Source organism: Carcharodon carcharias, chromosome 22 (genome assembly GCF_017639515.1).
Source record: "Carcharodon carcharias isolate sCarCar2 chromosome 22, sCarCar2.pri, whole genome shotgun sequence".
NCBI classification, from domain to species: domain Eukaryota; kingdom Metazoa; phylum Chordata; class Chondrichthyes; order Lamniformes; family Lamnidae; genus Carcharodon; species Carcharodon carcharias.
In genome coordinates this window covers 57,641,706-57,663,920 of record NC_054488.1, presented here as the reverse complement: position 1 = coordinate 57,663,920, position 22,215 = coordinate 57,641,706, and the positions used below count along the sequence as shown (strand labels likewise).

The 22,215-nt window shown below is 41.1% G+C and overlaps 1 protein-coding gene across 4 annotated transcripts in view; it reads right to left on the bottom strand.

Annotated features, from left to right (window-relative positions):
* Positions 1-22,215, bottom strand: part of helz (helicase with zinc finger) — a 253,424-nt gene that overhangs the window by 73,826 nt on the left and 157,383 nt on the right. For all 4 annotated transcript variants that reach the window (XM_041216945.1, XM_041216948.1, XM_041216949.1 and 1 more), the window contains exon 22: positions 12,936-13,146. In XM_041216945.1, coding sequence (XP_041072879.1) covers positions 12,936-13,146 — 211 coding nt within the window. The remainder of the gene's footprint in view (positions 1-12,935; positions 13,147-22,215) is intronic.

The following is a 22,215-nucleotide window of genomic DNA, read 5'->3' as shown; positions in this document are numbered from 1 at the left end:
GATCTCAGTCTTAGATTAAGTCAAGGCATCCTTAAGCTGAATGTTGGGAAGACAGAAGTCATCATTTTTGGCACCTGCAACTAACCACATTCCATTGTCAATAATGCCTTAATCTTAACAAAACAATGCGCAACCATCATATTCAATTTGATTACACCAAAATTCTCCTTCTACTTTCCAAATTTTACCCTGCACAAATATTAAGTTGTCCAAAGGACACTGACCACTCCCTCTCCAATCTTGCTGACCAACAGTCTCCCTATCAGTCAATATATCCCAGTTAAAAATCTTTCTCTTCATCTTCACATCTGTTCACAGCCTTGTATCTCCCTGCCAAGCAACCTCCTCCAATTCTATGCCCTCACTGTGCACCTGAGCAGTCAGGAGTGACATCAGGGTTGAAGATCTCATCAAAAAGACAATGCCTCTGACAATACAGCAATTTTTTAAAATATGCACCGAAATGTCAGCTTAGATTATGTGCTCAAGTCCTGGCAAGGCTTTAGCTCAAGATCTTCTGCTACCATTGACCCAAGAGATTTTCTATCTTGGGACTTGACTCTTGGGAGAGCAGGGGGATGAGATGGAAGTCTGTTGGACATCCCAAAGGTCTGAAAGGTGCTATAAAATACAAGTTCATTTATCCTTTGTTGATTATGTGGTTTTTCAAAGTTTATTGAGCTAATGAGAGATGGTGCACTGACCTGCAGTCCCAGAAGAGCTCACCCACTCATTTCAACTGCAGCTATTAGCAACGAGAAAGTCACTGACCCAGATTTTGTGTTAGTATAGATGGCAAAGCTATCAGCATTCGCCAACATTACTCCCCTGAAACTGGCAGCAACTTCTGGAATCTGCGCACATGCAATTTAAACATGGAAATCCAGAAGTTGCTGTCAGTGATTCTACGCTTCCCTTTAGGGTGATGATGAAAAGCACCAGAATGCATTCATGTAGACATCACTGCACTGATGAGTTTTACGCTATTAGACTTGATGTATAAACCTTTGAAAAAGTTACACCTTGTTGAACAAGCTGAAACTGGATTTTTAACAGCTTACCAAGTTTATAATTCCTGCTAAACAGTATGACTGGCCCTGAAAAACTGGTTTATATTTGCAGAATGTCAATTTTTTCCATTATAAGAATAATTGTTTAAATTAATTGTTTTAAGAAGTTTATGATATTTCAGTTTCTATCTTAATTACAAGTGTATAGTTCAATCATTTATCTTGCTCTCAGCAAAATTTAAATAAAAAATTAAGGATAATTAGAGCACTTTGCTTCCTGGTTTGCTGTCTGTGAGAATACCTCAATGTAATTGGCTGCTTACCCTGCTTGAAAACACCACTGCTGTTGGATGTCTGCAGAATCCCTTCACATGGTGCCAGATTCAAACTGACACCAGGGAAGGGGAAATCCATGCCACAGAGATCACTAGGTCTTTCTGGGCAGCTTGGAGGTCAGCAGAGAGAACTGTTACTACACAGCTGAGTGCAAAATCTGAGTCAGTGTGCTTACTGTAGCCACTAGCTTCAAAGACCAGCAGGAGTCAAAGAAGAGAAATGCTCCGGGAATTAGACAGGGCACCAGGCAGGCTCAATGCAGCAGAGCATACAAACTGAACAGGAGTATGAATGATACAACTGTACACCAAGGAGGAGCAACAGGTTGTAAGGCTGATGCAGTGACAGCAGCAAAGAGAAGCAGTAGGTAGTACAACTAATTCAAATGATAGGATCTGATTGTTAAAGATGTTTGGGTTGCCCCATGATGTACCATCAGCAAGCTGTGTGAACTGCTGTGGTCTGGCTATGCACTGGGCCTTGCACTACAATGGAGATATGAACATCTTTAGTAATGAGCAAGATGAATTCTGTTCTGCAAGTAATTGCAGATAGAGAGAACAGATAAATAGTGTAAGGGGGAGCTATCACCACCAGATTGCAGCCACTGATTGAGTTAATTGAAATGGAAATATAGCAATTCCTGCTAGCCACAATGTATGATACAGCACACCTGGCTTGACTGATGAGGGAGATGTAAACAAATTCCTTCGACTGTTATAGGTTGACTACAGACAATAATGGACAGACGGTGAATCTGAAATGCTATAAGCACCTGTGGACAAAATAAAGTTCTTTTGTACCTTGAGCCAGTGGGTATTTGCTGGGAAAGATGACACTGCAATGATTGCTCGTTTAAATAGACAGACCAACAAAGCTAAGTACAGAAGTGTCACAAGACACGTCAGTGCATTCTGCAATATATCAAAAGTAAGTCCTGTTTTCAAAGTTTTCAATTCATTCCTGCACTTAGCTTTGCAATTGACTAAAGTCTGGGGGCTAAGTGACCATCTGACTCAGGGCCAAGTCGGGCAACTTGTGTAGATCAGCTAAAGACCAATGTGACAGAAACATTCTTTTGTTAATCATTATTAACTTGAGTGTGCTATGTAATATTCAGCAACTGAAAAATAAGTACAATTCTGGATGTTTGGGTTTCTAAGGCTTTCAATTGTAATAGTCATGCGGAAGTTAAGGATTATTTAAATGGCATTCTCTTGATAGAAGGCTTTGGTCAACTCTATTCTCAGTTACATGCTCAAAATCCAGAATGTCCTTAAGTGCTACTGAATCAATAATTTCTTCATTCACGTTGTTGAAACTCAGCAATCACATTTAAAGGAAGAAAGCACTGATGGCTGAAACAAACTACTGCAAATTAGTGATTTCAAACTCATCAGTACTTGCATGAAGATGTAAGTATAAATGAAATATAAATACATAACATTAAATATAAGTATATGATGCAGATCAATGTGTGCTTGAAAAGTAATTTCTAAAGATGACATGGATAAAATTCGTATTTCAAAGCTCATAAATGACATATCTGTTCAATTACTGAGTGTGAAGCTCACTCTGCTTGCTTGATCTCTTCCTTCTTGAAGTCAGATTAATAATGGGTTCAATGCAATGTGTAAAACATTGATCTGTCCCATCAGTACCCATCATGTAAGTTTCCATTCTGCAAACCAGAATCAATTCCAGGACAACAATAACACTGGTGACAAAGAAAAACTATAAAACCATTCTCTTGTGTCATGTGGTCCAAATTCCCAGGGCAAAAATCTAGCAATTGTATTTGAATGTCAACATCTATACAGCAAAGGGTTGGTGGTGCTAAAGGTGGAATGAAATTTAAAGACAATCGTAACGAACAGATTTCTGAATGAAACAAAGAATGGATGCAAGGTGCAAAAGATTACACAATTTATACTTCGCACTTTGAGACCCAAAAAACTGAAATATCACTTGCCACCATTCCCACTGTATCCCCATTACTGCCCAAACCCCCAAATCTATGCTTTAGGCAGCTCCTGGTTCAAGTTCTTCAATGTTCTCCTCATTGGCTGCCACAGCTCCACCTGATACAAACTCCAACTGAAGTAGAATTCTTTTGTCCACATCCTCTCTGCATCCTAAGTCCGACCTGCCTATCAACCTGTTTTTTTTTTTTGCTGACCTCCAGTGGTTTCCCATTTCCCAGTGTATGGGTTTCAAAATTTACATTGTACATTTCAATAAACACTTTCTGTTTTGGCAACTTGAACTGTGTCGCCATTTTACGAAGTTAAATCTCTTTCCATCTTCAAACAACTCTGCAATGTGATACCATGGTTTCAGTCACATTCCCTAACTGGCTCTTATTCCAACTCTTTTCTGAAACATTTGGGGTGTGCAGGGCTAAGTTATTGCTAGTGTGCTCCCATGATGCTGCGAAACTTAAGAGTTAGCATCAATTTTTAAGTCAATGACCAAGAAACGGGTGAATAGTTAATATTCTCCCTGCTGAGTAAGCACTAAATCACTGTTAAGATTACTGAAAGCAACAAGTGTAACAAAAGGAAATCCTTTTTATCTCAACGTAATATATTCAGAGTGGCCATTAAAGTTTAGAATATTAGAATTCAAAGTTTCCACTTTTGACAATAGTTCCCTCTACATGGCCACCATCAGGTTCAACAGAACATAATCTGAAATACTGGCCTTAAATGATGTAAAAATCTAACAATTGCAGTGAACGATATTTTTCAGCTGCTATCCATTAGCTTTTCTCCAAGTGACTGAATGCACTGCAATTTATTACAAACCCTTAGAAAATATGGAAGTGTTATACTTCACTAGTATGCGTTGATTTAACTGATCTCGTCAAGGATATTGAGGGCATACAGTTGGCCCCCTCCCCAAAAAGCCACTTGGTCCAACTAGTCTGTGCTCCAAAGACTCCACATGAGTCCCATCCCATATGATCTAACTCAATAACCTTCTATTCCTTGCTCCCTCATGTACTTACCTAGTTTCCCATCAATGCATCTACGCTATTCGCCTCAACTACTCCTTGTGATTGCAACTTTCACATTCTCACCACTCGTTGGGTGAGAAAGTTTTCCTGAATTTCTTATTGGATTTATTTTTGTGGATCTGTTACAGGAATAAAATAGAGTTTCTGGCAGTTGGGCAAGTGACCAGCAGGATGAGTCAGCACCTACATGAGAAAAGTGGAGCAAAGTCGGGAAGACTGGACCCTGAAGCACAACAAGGCAGTAAAGGGAGCCAAGATTAAAATTTGAATTGAGCATGGCTGGCCAGTCAGCTGCAAAGGCTGACCAACCATGCAAATCTTCATATTCAAATCTTAGCTCCTCTGGCCACTAAGCCACATCAAAAAATTGGAGACAGCAGATCCTGTGCAGGCAAATTAGGAGGGTCATATTCACTATACTTAAATGTATTTGCTGAGGTGAATGCAAAGGGCACAGGTATGAATGAAAAGCAAAATATATCAGAAAAGGATCTAGATAACTTAGTTGGTGTTTTAAACGAGTTGGCAAGTTTAAAAGGCGCTTGGAGGCTGGAGTGACATTATAAACAGGACAAACCACTGTTGAGAATCCCACTATCTTGGCAGGTTCAAATTTGTTGATGCAAGCCTGGGCAATTTTCCACATTGCTGGGTAGATGCAAGTGTTGTAGCTGTAATGAAACAGCTTGGCTAGGGGCGCGGCAAGTTACGGAGCACAAACCTTCAGTACTATTGCCGGAAAATTGTCAGGGCCCATAGCCCTTGCAGTGTCCAGTGCCTCCAGCCATTTCTTTATAACACGTGGAGTGAATCAAATTAGTTGAAGACTGGCATTTGTGATGCTGGAGATCTCAGAAGGAGGCAGGAATGGAACATCCACTTGGCATTTTTAGTTGAACATTGTTGCAAATGCTTCAGCCTCATCTTTTTTATTGATGTGCTGGGCTCCCGAGTCATTGAGAACAGGGATATTTGCAGAACCTCCTCCTCCACTGTGTTGTTTAATAGTCCATCGCCATTGATGGCTGGACGTGGCCGGACTTAGATCTGATCCATTGGTTGTGGAATTGCATAGCTCTATCAATTGCTGTTTATGCTGTTTGGTACACCAGTAGTCCTGTGTTGTAGCTTTGCCAGGTTGACACCTCATTTTTAGGTACGCCTGGTGCTGCTCCTGGTATGTCCTCCTGCACTCTTCGTGGAACCAGGGTTGATCTCCCAACTTGGTGGTAATGGTAGATTGGGGGATATGTTGGGTCATGAGGTTACAGATAGTGGTTGAGTACAATTCTGCTGCTGCTCATGGCCTACAGTGTCTCATGGATGCCCAATCTCAAGCTGCCACACCTGTTCAAAATCAATCCCATTTAGCATAGTGGTAATGCCACACAACACGATGGAGGATATCCTCAATTTGAAGACGGGGTTTCGTCTCCACAAGGACAGTGCGGTGGTCGCTCCTACTGATACTGTCACGGACAGATGCATCTGTGGCAGGCAGGTTGGTGAGGATGAGGTCACGTATGTTTTACCTTCTTGTTGGTTCCCTCACCACCTGCTGCAGACAGTCTAGCAACAATGTCCTTTAGGCCTCAGCCAGCTCAGTCATTAGTGGTGCTACGAACCACTCTTGGTGATGGTCACTGAAGTCCCCCACCCAGGGTACAATCTGTACTGTTGCCGCCCTCAATGTTTCCTCCCTGTGGTGTTCATCATGGGGGAGTACAGATTCATCAGCTGAGGTGGTGGGGGAATATGTGGTAATCAGGAGGAGGTTTGCTTGATGTTTGACCCGATGCCATCAGACTTCATGGGGTCCAGAGCTGATGTTGAGGACTCATAGGGCAACTCCCTCCTGACTGTATACCACTGTGCCACCACCTCTGCTGGGTCGGTCCTGCCGGTGGGACAGGACATACCCAGGGATTGTGGTGTCTGGGACATTATCTGCAAGATATGATTCTGTGTATATGACTATGTCAGGCTATTGCTTGACTAGTGTAAGATAGCTCTCCCAATTTTGGCACTAGCCCCATATGTTCGTAAGGGGGACTTTGCAAGGTCAACAGGGCTGAGTTTGCTGTTGTCGTTTCCAGTGCTTAGGAAGATGCCAGTGGTCCATCCGGTTTCATTCCTTTTCGACTTTGTAGCAGTTTGATACAACAGAGTGGCTCGCTCAGATGGCATTTAAGAGCCAGCCGCATTACACAGAAACATAGAAAATAGGAGCAGGAGTAGGGCATTTGGCCCTTCAAGCCTGCTCCACCATTCATTATGATCATGGTTGATCATCCAACTCAACAGCCTGCTTCTGCTTTCTCCCCATATTCTTTGATCCCTTTCTCCCCAAGGGCTATATCTAATACCTTGAAAACGTACAATGTTTTGGCTTCAACTACTTTCTGCGGTAGCGAATTCCATAGGCTCACCACTCTCTCGGTGAAGAAATTTCTCCTCGTCCCAATCCTAAATGGTCTGCCCCGTATCCTCAGTGTGACGCCTGGTTCTGGACTCCCCCACCATCAGGAACATCCTTCCTACATCTACCCTGTCTAGTCCTGTTAGAATTTTATAGGTTTCTATGAAATCCCCCCTCATTCTTCTGAACTCCAGCGAATATTATCCTAACTGACTCAATCTCTCCTCATATGTCAGTGCCGCCATTCCAGGAATCAGTCTGGTAAACCTTCGCTGCTCCCTCTATAGTAAATACATCCTTCCTCCGATAAGGAGACCAAAACGGCACATAATATTCCAGGTGTGGTCTCACCAAGGCACTGTACAATTGCAGAAAAATATCCCTGCTCCTGTACTCTAATGCTCTCGCTATGAAGGCCAACATATCATTTGCCTTCTTTACCGCCTGCTGCACTTTTGTGCTTACCTTCAGCAACTGGTGTATGAGGACACCCAGGTCTCATTGCACATTTCCCTCTCTCAATTTATTGCCATTCAGATAATAGTCTGCCTTCCTGTTTTTGGTACCAAGTGGATAACCTCACATTTATCCACATTATACTGCATCTGCCATGCATTCGCCCACTCACTCAGCTTGTCCAAATCACACTGAAGCATCTCTGCATCCTCCTCACAGCTCACCCTCCCACCCAGCTTTGTGTCATCTGCAAATCTGGAGGCATTCAATTTGATTCCCTCATCTAAATCATTAATATATATTGTGCATAGCTGGGTCCCAGCACCGATTCCTGCGGTACCCCACTAGTCACTGCCAGCCATTCAGAAAAAAGGCCCGTTTATTCCTACTCTTTGTTTCCTGTCTGCCAACCAGTTTTCTATCCACCTCAATACACTACCCCCAATCCCATGCGCTTTAATTTTACACGCCAATCTGTTATGTGGGATTTTGTCGAAAGCCTTCCGAAAGTCCAAATAAACCACATCTTCTGGCTTCCCCTCATCAACTCTACTAGTTACATCCTTGAAAATTCCAGTAGATTTGTCAAGCATGATTTTCCTTTCGTAAATCTATGCTGACTCTGTCTGATTCTGCCACTGTTTTCCAAGTGCTCAGCTATTAAAGCTTTTATAATGGACTCTAGAATTTTCCCCACTACCGATGTCAGGCTGACTGGTTTATAATTCCCTGTTTTCTCTCTACCTCCCTTTTTAAATAGCGGGGTTACATTAGCTACCCTCCAATCTGTAGGAAGTGTTCCAGAGTCTATAGAATCTCGGAAGATGGCCACCAATGCATCTGCTATTTCTAAGGCCACTTCCTTAAGTACTCTGGCATGTAGATTATCGGCCTTCAATCCCATCAATTTCCCCAACGCCATTTCCCAACTAATACTGATTTCTTTCAGTTCCTCTCTCTCACTAAACCCTGTGTTCCCCAACATTTCTGGTGTGTTATTTGTGTCTTCCTTTGTGAAGACAGAACCAAAGTATGTATTTAGTTGGTCAGCCATTTCTTTGTTCTCCATTATAAATTCCCCTGTTTCTGACTGTAAGGGACCTACATTTGTCTTCACCAATCTTTTTCTCTTCACATACCTACAGAAACTTTTACAGTCAGTTTTTATGTTCCCTGCAAGCTTACTCTAGTACTCTATTTTCCCCTTCTTAATCAATCCCTTGGTTCTCCTTTGATAAATTCTAAACTGCTCCCAATCCTTAAGTCTGTTGTTTTTTCTGGCCAATTTGTATGCCTCTTCCTTGGATCTAATGCTACGTCTAATTTCCCTTATAAGCCATGGTTTGGCCACCTTTCCATTTCTACTTAAGTGCCAGACAGGAATAAACAATTGTTGCAGTTCACCCATGCGCTCTTTGAAAGTTTGCCATTGCCTATCCACCATCCTCCCTTTAAGTAACGTTTCCCAATCCATCATAGCCAACTTGCACCTCATACCATCATAGTTTCCTGTATTGAGATTCAGGACCCTAGTCTCAGAATCAACTACGTCACTCTCCATCTTGATGAGGAATTCTTCCATATTATGGTCGCTCATCCCCAAGGGGACTCGCACAACTAGATTGCCAATTATTCCTTTCTCATTACACAATACCCAGTCTAGGGTGGCTTGTTCTCTAGTTGGTTCCTCAATGTATTGGTCCAGAAAACGATCCCGTATACACTCCAGGAATTCCTCCTCTACAGTACTGTTACTAATTTGATTTGCCCAACCTATATGCAGGTTAAAGTCAACCATAATTACAGATGTTCCTTTATTGCATGCGTCTCTAATTTCCTGTTTAATGCCATTCCCAACATCGCCACTACAGTTTGGGGGTCTACATACAACCCCCACTAACATTTTTTGCCCTCCAGTATTTCTCAGCCCTCTACCTATACAGGCTCCACATCGTTGGAGCTAATATCTTTCCTCACTATTGCGTTAATTTCCTCTTTAACCAGCAAAGCAACTCCAAGGCCTTTTCCTTTTTGTCTGTCTTTCATAAATACTAAATACCCCTGGGATGTTCAGTTCCCATCCCTGGTCACCATGCAGCCATGTCTCCGTAATCCCGACTATATCTAACAGTTTATGTCTATTTGCATGGTTAATTCATTCACTTTAATACGAATGCTCCTCGCATTAAGGCACAAAGCCTTAAGGCTTGTCTTTTTAACATTACTTTTCCTGTTCCCATTATTTTTCACTGAGGCCCTATTTGATTCTTGCCCTTGATTTCTCTGCCTATCACTTTTCTTATTCCCCTTTCTGTCTTTTGTTCTTGTCCTTGATTCTCCCTCCTCTGACTCCTTGCATAGGTTCCCAACCCCCTGCCATTTTAGTTTAAACCCTCCCCAACCACTCTAGCAAATATTCCCCCTAGGACATCAGTCCCGGTCCTGCCCAGATGTAACCGGTCCAGTTTGTACTGGTCCCACCTCCCCCAGAACCGGTCCCAATGTCCCAGGAATCTGAAACCCTCCCCCTCACATCATCTCTTCAGCCATGTATTCATCTGATATATCCTGCTATTTCTACTCTGACTAGCACGTGGCACTGGTGGTAATCCTGAGATCACTACCTTTGAGGTCCTACTTTTCAACTTACTTCCTAACTCCCTATATTCTGCTTTTAGGACCTCATCCCTTTTTTTAAACTTATGTCGTTTGTACCAATGTGTACCACGATCACTGGCTGTTCACCTTCCCACTTCAGAATGTCCTGTAGCCACTCTGAGACATCCTTGACCCTAGCACTAGGGAAGCAACATACCATCCTGGGGTCTCGTTTGCGGCCACAGAAATGCCTATCTATTCCCCTTGCAATTGAATCCCCTATAACTATTGCATTCCCACGCTTTTTATTCCTCCTCTATGCAGCAGAGCCAACCGTGATGCAACGTATTTGGCTGTTGCTGCTTTCCCCTGAGAGGCCATTCCCCTCAACAGTATCCAAAGCGGTATATCTGTTTTGCAGGGGAATATCCACAGGAGATTCCTGCACTGCCTGTCTAGTCCTCTTGCTCTGCCTGGTGGTCACTCATTCCCTTCCTGCCTGTGGACTCTTAGCCTGCAGTGTGACCGCCTCTCTATACGTGCTATCCACAATACTCTCCACCTCGCAGATGCTCCACAGTGTCCCCAGCCACCACTCCAGCTCTGAAACCCAGGCTTCCAAGAGCTGCAGCTGGAGACACATCCTGCACACATGCTGGCCCCAGGCACTGGAAATGTTCCCAGCTTCCCACATTAAGCAGGAGGAGCACACCATGGCTTTAAGTTCTCCTGCCATGAATTACCCCTTTAAATTAAATTAAACCTTTTGGAAGATACTTAATATCAAATATCAATTAATCTAAAGCCCTCCTTCCCTGCTCCCCGTTGTTACAGAATAAAGCCCTTACAAACGATGAACCACAAAATAAGATCTTAAAAACCATAAGCGATAAAAGTAGTAAATACTTACCCAACCGTACTCATGGTACTCAAAAGATCACCTTGTTTCCTCCTCACCGAATTCCCTCAGTCACCAAACTCCAACTTAAGCACTCTACTGCAGCCCAAAGCTGCACTCCAGTGCAGACAAAATATTGTTGTGGATCTGGAGTCACATGTAGGCCAGACCAGGTAAAGTGAACCAGATGGGTTTTTACGACAATCAACAATGGTTTCATAGTCATCATTAAGCTTTTAACTCCAGAGTTTTATTGAACTCAAATTTGACTATCTGCCTTGGTGGGAATCAAACCCTGGGCATTACCCTGGGTCTCTGAATTACTAGTCCAGTGACTACCTCAGGACTTTCTAAAGAGCTTTAAAATCATTGAAGTATTTTTGAAATATAGTCACTATTGTGATGTGGGAAATGAAATAAAATTTGCCCTGTATAAGCTATAGTCTCAGAAAGTCAACTAGAGAAAATGCCAGAAGTCCAAGAGATCACCATCTTAAATTTTACTTACAATCTGCTTAAATGAGCTTTAACTGAATATTACTTTGACTGATTTTGTATTTGTATCAAACCAACTGAATTCTCAGTCTCACACTTCAACAATCACAAGATGTCCAACTTAAAGCCAATAACATGTGAATTCTCAGCTGACTGAGGTGAAGTATTAGCAAATCCAGACGTATTAACTGCACGTCAGGGTGTCTTCTTCCACATTTAAAACCCATTCTAAAGGGTCCAAAGCTTCCACTATTCTAGCTTAGTCAATAAAATCTTATCTAGCTCAGGACACAAGAGGAAAAGTAGATTGATGAGTTGCAAATAACTGGCAGGATTCATAAACAGTACTAGAATATTTTAAAAGAAAGCATTATAGCCAGTTAAACTGGGCAATAAATACTGTTTAATTGTTCACATTTTAAGCATTTTATATGAAAGTCAATGTTGCTATTACCATTAAATAATAATACTCAGTATTATTGGTGCCAAAAAAACCATTAAGTAAGTCTAAGGTATGAACAATGATCTACATCTTGCAACATCTTTACCCAGGGCTCGCTGTCAAAATAACAGAAGATAACAGCGCTAAATCACATAGCATCAGGTGAGGTCAGACGCATAGTTAAAATGGAAATCCAGAAGTTGCTGTACAAAGTGCACTGCTCTGGCATTAGCTTTATGAAAATGATGATTGTGCTGTTTGCTTCGCCATTCAAATACATTGAACGGCATGAAGTTGCTGTATTTGCAATGTGAGTATGAACTAAACTCATCATAGAAAATTAAGTCAAATCAAATTTAAATACCCTTTTAATGACAAGATGAGTGTTGATTACTAACTGTCAATGTCGCTGGCACAGAAAATTAACTATTATCAGTGTGGAATCTCATTCCTTCAGGTTTTAATTGTTGTTGTGAGATTTTTCTCTCTTAATCCAACCTTTCTTCCCCTCTTTCTGTATCTGATCTGACATTGAATTGATGTTGAACAACTCTAATTTAAACTTCCTTCTCAGCCCTTGTACTCTTAATTTCACATTCCTTAAATTTGATTGGTTAGCCTGTTCACTCAGATCCCAGATACCCTGAAGGGTGCATCATGCTATTTTCATCTCACATTTCTACTGATCAGTTATAGCAAATTCTGGGCCATTACCTTCTGCCATTACTGAGCACTTCAACTGAAACTTAGAAAATTCACAGCTTTAAAGAGGGGCTTCAAACTGATGAGTGCCTTATCGCCAAGTTACTGAAAAGGCAAAATGTGTGTGGAAAGGTTTGTAAGTCTTTCAACATAACATCAAATATTCAGGTAGGGCTTTATGAAAAAATAAAACAGCTATAATTCTTTTACCAAGCTTACTAAGCAAAAATTCCCCTACTCCTTTTGAATTGGTCATTAAGAGATGGTTGGGCTGATTTGGCCTCCATTTTCTGCTGCCTCTGGGAAAGAATCTCATCTCCTTTCAAAGTCTCCTCTTGGATGGCTGGGGATAGAAGGATCTGGCTTCAGTTGCTAAACCATGTGTGTGAACAGAACTGTTACTTTGTGGCACAGTGCATCAGTCTGGGTCACGAGAAATTCAAATACACCTATAAATACCAGAGGCATCAATATAAGGTTGAAATTTAAAAAATACGCTTTTAAGTTCAAAATTAGGAGATTGCGCTGAGGAGGAAATTACCAAATAACTGTCACTATACCTTAGGAGGGGATGGCTGCTGTTGCTGTTTGTTAGAATTTGCTGGCTGCTGAAGTCGGAGAGCTCTCGGGATGAATTCTGGGGCTAGAGGATTAAGGACGTATGTCTTCTTCAACTCCAGTGCCTCCAGCTGTGCCTTGATTTGCTCAAATGTGATGCCATGGAGACTGTTGTTCTCGTGACAGATATCAATGAAGCTTTCCCAGAATTTCCTTGGAGAAAGAGCAATTAGAGAGTGATGATAAGGAGGTCTGGACCCTACCTGCAACAGCTCAGAATAAAGAGAAATGCATTTTCAAGCTAGATACAGAAAGTAAAATGCAATGTTATTGCACATTCATACAGATCAGAAATCATTAATAGAAGAGCACATGTATAAAATATATAGATGCTTCAAATTTTCAAAATGCAGAAAAAGCATACTGTGACATATAGCAGACTACAAAAGGGACTCAATACACATCACAGGTGTATTCTGAAATACCAAAATAAAGGATGGGATGAAGTTTGCTGACACAAACTGTAGGCACCAACATTCGAAATATTCAATGTTTTCACATCAAATGTGCAAACACAGTTCTCTATTTGTTGAAAGTCATGTCAATTCTACAAAAACATGTTCAGAGTTTGAGTAGTGGCAAATGATGTGTAATAAGTCTATTAACACAACAAAACATGGGAAATTTATAAATGTGCTATTGGTAGATGCATTTCAAAAACAGAATTTTAAGTCTTTGAGCTGATGAAGTAGTTTGTGTGGGGGTGAGGTGGGCAAGCATGTGTTGAAAGCTTTATAGTGAGCATTTAATTAATGCTTAGTAGCATGGTGCCTCAATACGTTCAAGCATCAATTAGTAACATGACAGATTTGTGCCTGCAATTTCACCTATACTAAAATTCCCAATCCCAGCTATTGCATGGCAACTGGAAGAGGTACAGAAAGCAAAACAGATTGTTCTGGAACATCTTTAAGACAATTTTGTGGAATTATTGGTGAAAAATAAGTTATCGGTCTGGCTTTAGAAGGTTTATGGTACACCAGCATATAAGATAAAGTGACTGAAAGGGAACAGGAAATAATCATCATGTTTAAGTAAAAGAACTGTAATAGATACAAAGTTGGTGAGCTGCACAAACAACTTGTTCTTTTAAACTAAACTTCAATTTAAGATTATTTCAAAAAAGCCAGAAAAGGAAATGAGGAGACTTGTGTTTTTCCTGCAGGAAATTATGATGATCTGGTATGCCTGAAAGGCTGGTAGAAGCAGACTTAATAGTAACTTTCAAAAGGAAATTGGATATGCACTTGAAAACATGAAATTTGCAGGGTTTGGGGAAGGAACAGGGGAATGGGACTAACTGGATAGCTTTTCAATGAGATGCCACAGGCCCAATGAACTGAATGGCCTCCTTCTGTGCTATATGATTCTACGATGTTCACTAATGACTTTTGATGGAACATGCACATGTGGACATCAATTAAGGATGAGATTAAGCTCAACTGCAATAACTCCAGAGTTGGTAGCCTGCTGGTATCCACTCTGTATGCTCAGTACAAACTACTGAAGGTCTACTAAGGTTCTCTTTCAGAAACAAAAACAAAAATTGCTGGAAAAACTCAGCAAGTCTGACAGCATCTGTGGAGAGAAAGGCAGAGTTAACATACAGCCTGTATGATTCGTCTACAGAACTAAAGAGAAGTAGAAATGTGGTGAAATATATGCTGTTTAAGGGGAGTGGGACAGGTGAAGCTGGATAGAAGGCCAGTGATGGGTGGAGGCAAAGGAGAGATTGGCAAAGATATAAACAAAAGTTTGAAGGGGTGTTGATGGTGGTGATACTGGCTGAAGGAGGTGCTAATGGTGACATTAAGAGCAGAAAACAGGATGAGTAAGTAACAGATGGCCCCAGTGGGGATGGGGTTGGGTTATGCCTGTCTCTTTATGTGGTCTGTGGAACATTCCTTGTTCCAGTCCTACACAGGCCCCCTCCCACAACTCTTTCTCCGGTATATCAATGACTATTTCGATGCTGCTTCATGCTCTTGTCTGGACCTGGAAAAATTATTAATTTTGCTTCCAATTTCCACCCCTCCATCAATTTCACAAGGTCCATCACTGACACTTCCCTTCCTTGACCTCTCTGTCTCAATTTCTGGTGATAGACTGTCCACCAATATTCATTACAAGTCTGCTGACTCCCACAGCTACCTAGACTACAACTCCTCACACCCCACTTCCTGTAAGGACTCCATCCCATTCCCTCAATTCCCCCCCCCCCGCCCCCCCCAGTTCTGTCGAAGGGTCATGAGGACTCGAAACGTCAACTCATTTCTTCTCCGCCGATGCTGCCAGACCTGCTGAGTTTTTCCAGGTAATTCTGCTTTTGTTTTGGATTTCCAGCATCCACAGTTTTTTTGTTTTTATCTCTATGTTCCAGTGAAGCCCAACGCAAACTGGAGAAACAGCACCTCATCTTCCGATTAGATTTATAGCCTTCCGTACTTAACATTGAGTTCAACAACTTCAGATCATGAGCTCTCCTCCATCCACATTCCTTTTTGATCCACTTTTTTCAATGTTTACGCTTTAATTTATTTATATATATATTTTTTTTCCCCCACCCATTTCTATTGTTATTTTTAAAAATTTATTTCCATTCATTGTTTTATCCCCACCTTTTAGCCTATTTTGATCTTTTTACCCCCCAACACCGTCCCCTCCCCCCACCAGGGCCATCTGTCACTTGTTCATCCTGCTTTCTACTCAATGTCACCATTAGCACCTCCTTCAGCCAGTATCACCACCATCAACACCCCTTCAACGTTTTGTTTATGACATCTTTTGCAATCTCTCCTTTGCCTCCACCTATCACTGGCCTTCTATCCAGCTTCACCTGTCCCATCCCCCCTAAACAGTATATATTTCACCACATTTCTACTTCTCAGTTCTGAAGAAGAGTCATACGGACTCGAAATATTAACTGTCTTTCTCTCCACAGATGCTGTCAGACCTGCTGAGTTTTTCCAGCAATTTTGTTTTTGTTTCAGATTTCCAGCATCTGCAATATTTTGCTTTTATTCTATTTCAGAAAGCCAGGTGATGAAGAATGGAACTGAAGCCTAATCTTTCCACACTTACAAACTTTTATTTTCAGAGACACACATTGCAAACACCCTAATCCAAACACACAGTTCAATTTGCACTTATTTTTGAAGCGCAAGTGGATCTCCAGTTAATGCCCACCACCTGAATACAAATGCTTAATTACTATACAGTGAACAACTAACACCATTGGAACATCTGCAGGCGAGGGTTAATAAAGAGGGAGCTGTGAAAAGAATATATGTATTTTATACTATTCCCCATCAATGTCTTTATAGAAATCAAAAACTGTCCATGGTTTTGACATGTGCCTGAAGCCATATATAAATAATGTCTCATTCAATCAACATGATTGAAAGTCTTTTACCATCCACAAATACCTACAACAGTTTTAACTCAAGGGAAAAGTTTTCAATTACTGCAGAGCCAGAGTACTCCAATACATTTTAAAAATCATGAATATTGAAGCTTTTTTTTATACTAATTTTAGTAGTAAGGTGACAGATAAGGTGCCAGGGTTGAAAATTTTTCTGAGCTTCAAAAAAATCACCTTTTAAAGATTAAGAAATCCAAACTCTGAAGTTTAACCAAGAGAAAGTTGGTGCAATATGTTGGAACACCAACACACAACACTCCAAAGTGAAGCAATGGACAATCAATTCCTAACAGACTCTGTTATCAACTGTCTCGATGCTGGGATTTTAAGCAGAGGCCTGGCACCATCTACGCTGTGCACATGTTATAAAGAGGGAAGGAGCAACAAGGAAAGCTGAAGAGTCATACGGAGGTTGGCCCCTACTGACTAGCACTGAAGGGGAGCCTGAGCAGGTTGTCAGAGCTTTCAATCATGTAGCATCACCCAGACCTCGGATGAAAAAAAATTAGATCAATCAAATAGACAAGAAAATGGCATTAACATATTAAATGGTTCAAATCATGGAATACTCATCTCTGGAGGGTGCAATATTAAACCAAGACAGACATTCAAAAATATCCAGGAAAAAGCAGTCTAGTTGATCAACATCTCTGATGTTGAATTCCACCTCCCACTTCCCCAATAGGATACTGTAGTTGCAGTGTAACTACAGGATGTATTGTAGCAAATCACCAAACTTACTTTGATAGTAGCTCCAAGACCTATGACCTCTACTGGTGTGAAGGACAAGTAGCGCAATTTCATGAGAGCTCCATAACTTCCAAGCCACACACTGTTCTGATGGATATACGCTGCTATTCCTTCCTTATCCCAAAACCATTGCGGGGACACCACCAGCACAAAGGCATTGCTGTTCACGGGAGAAAGCCCACCATCACATTCTCAGGGTGACTCAAGAGGGAAACAATTGTCGTCTTATCATATCATACAAACTTTATGATCAAATTTGAAAAAAAACAAAGATCGAGATTGGTTCAATATCAGTTCAAAGTGGGAGCTTGGTGCATGGAGGAAAGAGGCGCTTTAGGAAAGGCTTACTCCAAGAAATAGAGTGTGCTGAGTGGGGAGTTCGGTGAAAGGCGGGAAGGTGGTACTTTTTTTTTTCTTGTACTCATTCAGCCTTCAGTATTTGATTCCCACTTTGGTGCAGCAAAAGGAACAGGTAAACCAGTAACTGGTATTATAGCTTTATCAATATTGTAAGTATAGTATTGTTTCATCAGTATTACAAAATGTAAGCTTTATTAATTATAATTAATTAATTAGCAGTCAATCAATTAATTAACACATATTGGAAATGGCAGGGCAGGTGCAATTGCAGGATGTGGAAGCTTCTGGATACCGGTGTGATCCAGGGCAAACACATCTGCAGTAGTGTTTGTGGCTACAGGAACTGCGGCTCCAAGTTACTGAGCTGGAGGCCGAGCTGCAGACACTGCAGCATCTCAGAGGGGGAAATTTACCTGGACACTTTATTCCAAGAGGCAGTCACACCTCTGAGGGTAGAGTCTTCAGATTTGGTCAGGGACAGGAGGGTGTGACTACAAGTAAGGCAGGTATGAAGACCCAGAGGGCAGGAGTGGAGGAGCCTTGGCCCTTGCAATTATCCAACAGGTTTGAGGTTTTTTTCAGCTTGTTTGGATGAGAGTGGGCGCTGCAGGGTGGATGAGCTAACTGGCCATGGCACCATGGTACAGGAAGCCATTCAAGTGGGCAGAGTAACAAGGAATGTAGTGGTCATAGGTGTTGGGAGGTCTACACCTGAACCACGCTGGAACTAGTGTTCTTGCAAGCCACATAACTAGCGAAGTAGAGGGTTTCAAACTAAATAGTGGGAGCACAGGGAGAAATTTGGGAAGATGTGGTAAATCAAAGAATAGAGACAAGGCAAAAGAGAAAAGGTATTATGGCAAATGAAAGACAGTGACAGGAAGGGATACAGAGTACAAATCTAACAGTAAATCATCAGATGAGATTAGAGGTTACCCAACTAGAAAGCAGGCTATACTAGATCTAGTACTGTGTAACGAGGTGGGATTAATTAATGATGACAGTGAAGACACCTTAGGTAGCAGTGCCCACAATATGATTGACTTTTACATTCAGTTTGAGGGAGAGGGGGATGGGTCCAAGGTTATGTTTTTAAACTTAAATAAGGGCTATTATGAGGGCATGAAAATAGGGCTGGCTAAAGTGAATTGGCAAATTAAGTTAAGGGATAGGTCAATAGAGATGCAGTGTCAATTATTTAAGGGGATGTTTCAGAATAAACAGAATAAACGCATTCCAACAAGTAAGAAAAAGTCCAAGGGACAGATACACCATCCACGGTTAACTAGAAGGGCTAAAGATGGTATCAAACTTAAAGAATAAGTATATAATCGTGCAAAGGTAGGTGGAAGGCCAGAAGGTTGGACAGAATATAAGGAACAGCAAAGGATGGCTAAAAGATTAATAAGGAGGGAAAAATTAGAGTACGAGAGAAAGCAAGCCAAAAATATAGAAACAGATAGTAAGAGTGTCTATAACTACTTAAAAAATAAACTAGTTAACCAAGTGAGCATTGGTCCTATAGAAAAAGTGAGTCTGGAGAACTGATAATGGAAAACCAGGAAATGGCAGATGAATTGAACAGGTATTTTACATCAGTCTTCACTATTGAGGATACAAGTAACATTCCAAAAGCAGCTACAAATCAAGAAATTGAAGGGAGGGACGAACTCAGGAAAATTTCAATTGCCAGAGAAATGGTACCGAGTAAATTGTCAGCTGCCGGCTGACAAGTGCCTGGGTCCTGATGGACCTCAAGCTAGGGTCTTAAAAGAAGTGGCTAGTAAGATAGTTGATGCGTTGGTTTAAATTTTACGAAACTCCCTAGATTGAGGGAAGGTCCCATTAGATTAGAAGATAGCAAATGTAACTCCATTATTCAAAAAGGAAGGGAGACAAAGCAGGAAACTACAGGCCAGTTAACTTAATATCTGTCATAGGGAAAATGTTAGGAGCTATTATTAAAGAAACTATCAGGGCACTTGGATAAGTCCAAGGTAACCAGTAAGAGTCAACATGGTTTTGTGAAAGGGAAATCATGTTTAATCAACTTATTGAAGTTCTTTGAGGAAGTAATGTGCTGTGCATAAGGGGGACTCGGTGGATGTACTGTACTTAGATTTCCAGAAGGTATTTGATTAAGTGTCACATCAATGGTTATTGTAGAAAATTAAAGTTCATGGTATAGGGGATAACATACTCGCATGGATAGAAGATTGGCTGGCCAACAGGAAGCAGGGTATGTATAAATGGGTCTTTTTCAGGTTGACAAGATGTAAAAGAGTGGTGTGCCATAGGGATCAACGCTGGACCTCAACTGTTTATAATTTATATAAAATGACTTTTATGAAGGGATGGATGGAACAGTTGCCAAATTTGCTGATGATACAAAGATAGGTAGGAAAGTAAGTGGTGAAGAAGACATAACGAGGCTACAAAAAGATGTAGGCAGATTAAGTGAGTGGGCAAAGATCTGGCAAATGGAGTATAACGTGGGAAAATATGAAATTGTCCATTTTGGCAGGAAAAATAAAAGAGGCATATTAAATGGTGAGAGATTGCAGAGCCTGGAGATGCAGAGGGATCTGGGCGTTTTAGTGTATGAGTCACAAAAAGGCAGGTGCAGCAAGTAATTAGGAAAGCTGATAGAATGTTATCTTTTATTGTGAGGGGAATTGAATAGAAAAGTAGGGAGGTTATGCTTCAGTTATACGGAACACTAGTAAGACCACATCTGGAGTACTGTATACAGTATTGGTCACCTTATTTAAGGCAGGATGTAAATGCATTGGAAGCAGATCCGAGAAGGTTTACCAGACTAATATCTGGATTGGATGGGTTGTCTTGTGAGGGAAGGTTAGGCAGGCTAGGTTTGTATCCGCTGGAGTTTAGAAGAGTAAGAGGAGGCTTGACTGAAACATAAGATCCTGAGGGGACTTGACATGGTGGATGTGGAGAGGATATTTCCTCTTGTGGAGTGTCTAGAACTAGGGGGTCATTCTTTAAAAATAAGGGGTCGCTCATTTAAAATGGAGTTGAAGCGAACTTTTTTCTCTGAGAGTCGAGAGTCTTTGGGACTCTCTTTCTAAAAGGCAGTGGAAGCAGAGTCTTGGAATATTTTTAAGGCAGAGGTGGATAAATTCTTGGTAAGCAAGGTGATGATAGGTTATCGGGGTAGGCAGGATGTGGATTTAAGGTTACAATCAGATTAGCATGATCTTATTGAATGACAGGGCAAGCTCAAGGGGCTGAATGGCCTGCTCCTGCTCTTGGTTCGTATGTTCTTGAGGGGAAAGAAAATCAAATAATATACTTATAAAATGCTCCTGAAAAAGAAAAACACAGTCCAACAGTAGGTTTATATAAGACAAAGTAATATTTCAGCTTGATTTCTGGCTCCATCCCCCATGACTAAAAAGAAGATTGGACAATCATGTTATCCTAGTCAGAATCAATGTCAGTACCCTTGGACATGTTAGTTTTATCGCTCGCGGAACATATTCAGCATTGGAGTCTCATCCTCAGCTGCATTTACAAGCATCAGCTTTAGCTCAGTGTTAGTCTCGGAGTCAGAAAATTATGGGTTCAAGTCACACTAGGTCAACACGAAATTGCAATACTGAGGATGTACAATGTTGGAGGTACTGTCTTTCAGGTGACATGTTAAACCGAGGCTCCATCCGACCTCGGAGATGGGCATAAAAGCACCCTTGGCAGTTTTCGAAGATCAAAGCAGCGCTCTTCGAATCCTGATCAAGGTTTACTTTTCAATTATCACCAAAAATAAGTTAGCTGACAGTTTATCTCATTGTCCACGGGACCTTGCAGTGTATATTGGCTGGTGAACTTCTTGAAATTACAACATTAACAACATTTCAAGAGTACCTTATTGGCTGTGAAGTGCTTTGGGATATCCTGAGATAGTGAAAGGGTGCCATGTCATTGCAAGCCAGACGACCAAAAAGGAAAGTGCAAAACTTCATCCTTTACAGGAACCAGGGAAATATCATGAGATAGATTCAGAGCCAAAGTCTAGTAAAATCATCAATGCATCCTTCAAAAGCACAACTTTCATAAATTTACTGGGTTAGATTTTCTGCCTAATAAACATGAATGGGTAGGAATCTAGCTGACTGAACTTAACCCGTCTAAAGCAGCTGTTCATTCATCTTAGTCGAATGTTTTTCACAGACTGTGTGTTGCAATACTAATGCTGATTATCTTGTTTATTGATTCGGGTTTAATTTACACAGCTATACAAGGTATTAATCACGCACATATTTTGGACAGCTGAGCTTTAGCTGTATTAAATGCTGTTGATTGAAGTAAAATTTACTTACATGGACCCCTGGAATGGTTATGGAAAACAGCCTGCCCAGAATTATGTTCAATTTGCCACATTAGTGGACTTAGGAACAACAAAAAAACTGGAGTTGAGAGTGTGTTGGGGAGAGAGCAGAGGAAGCAACAGATCACAAAAAGAAACAAAAGGATCCAAGCAGTACAGGCAAAATCCTCAGTGAATAACAATGCCATAGAAATGTAGCAAAAATGAAAATCAAAGGAATCTCAACTTTCACTCTAAACGCATACTAATGTATTTGTCTACTTACACGAGCATTTACATTGAGGTCATATGTAAGGAGATGTAGGTATGTTTATGTTCAAATCAAGTGTAACCACCCGAGTTA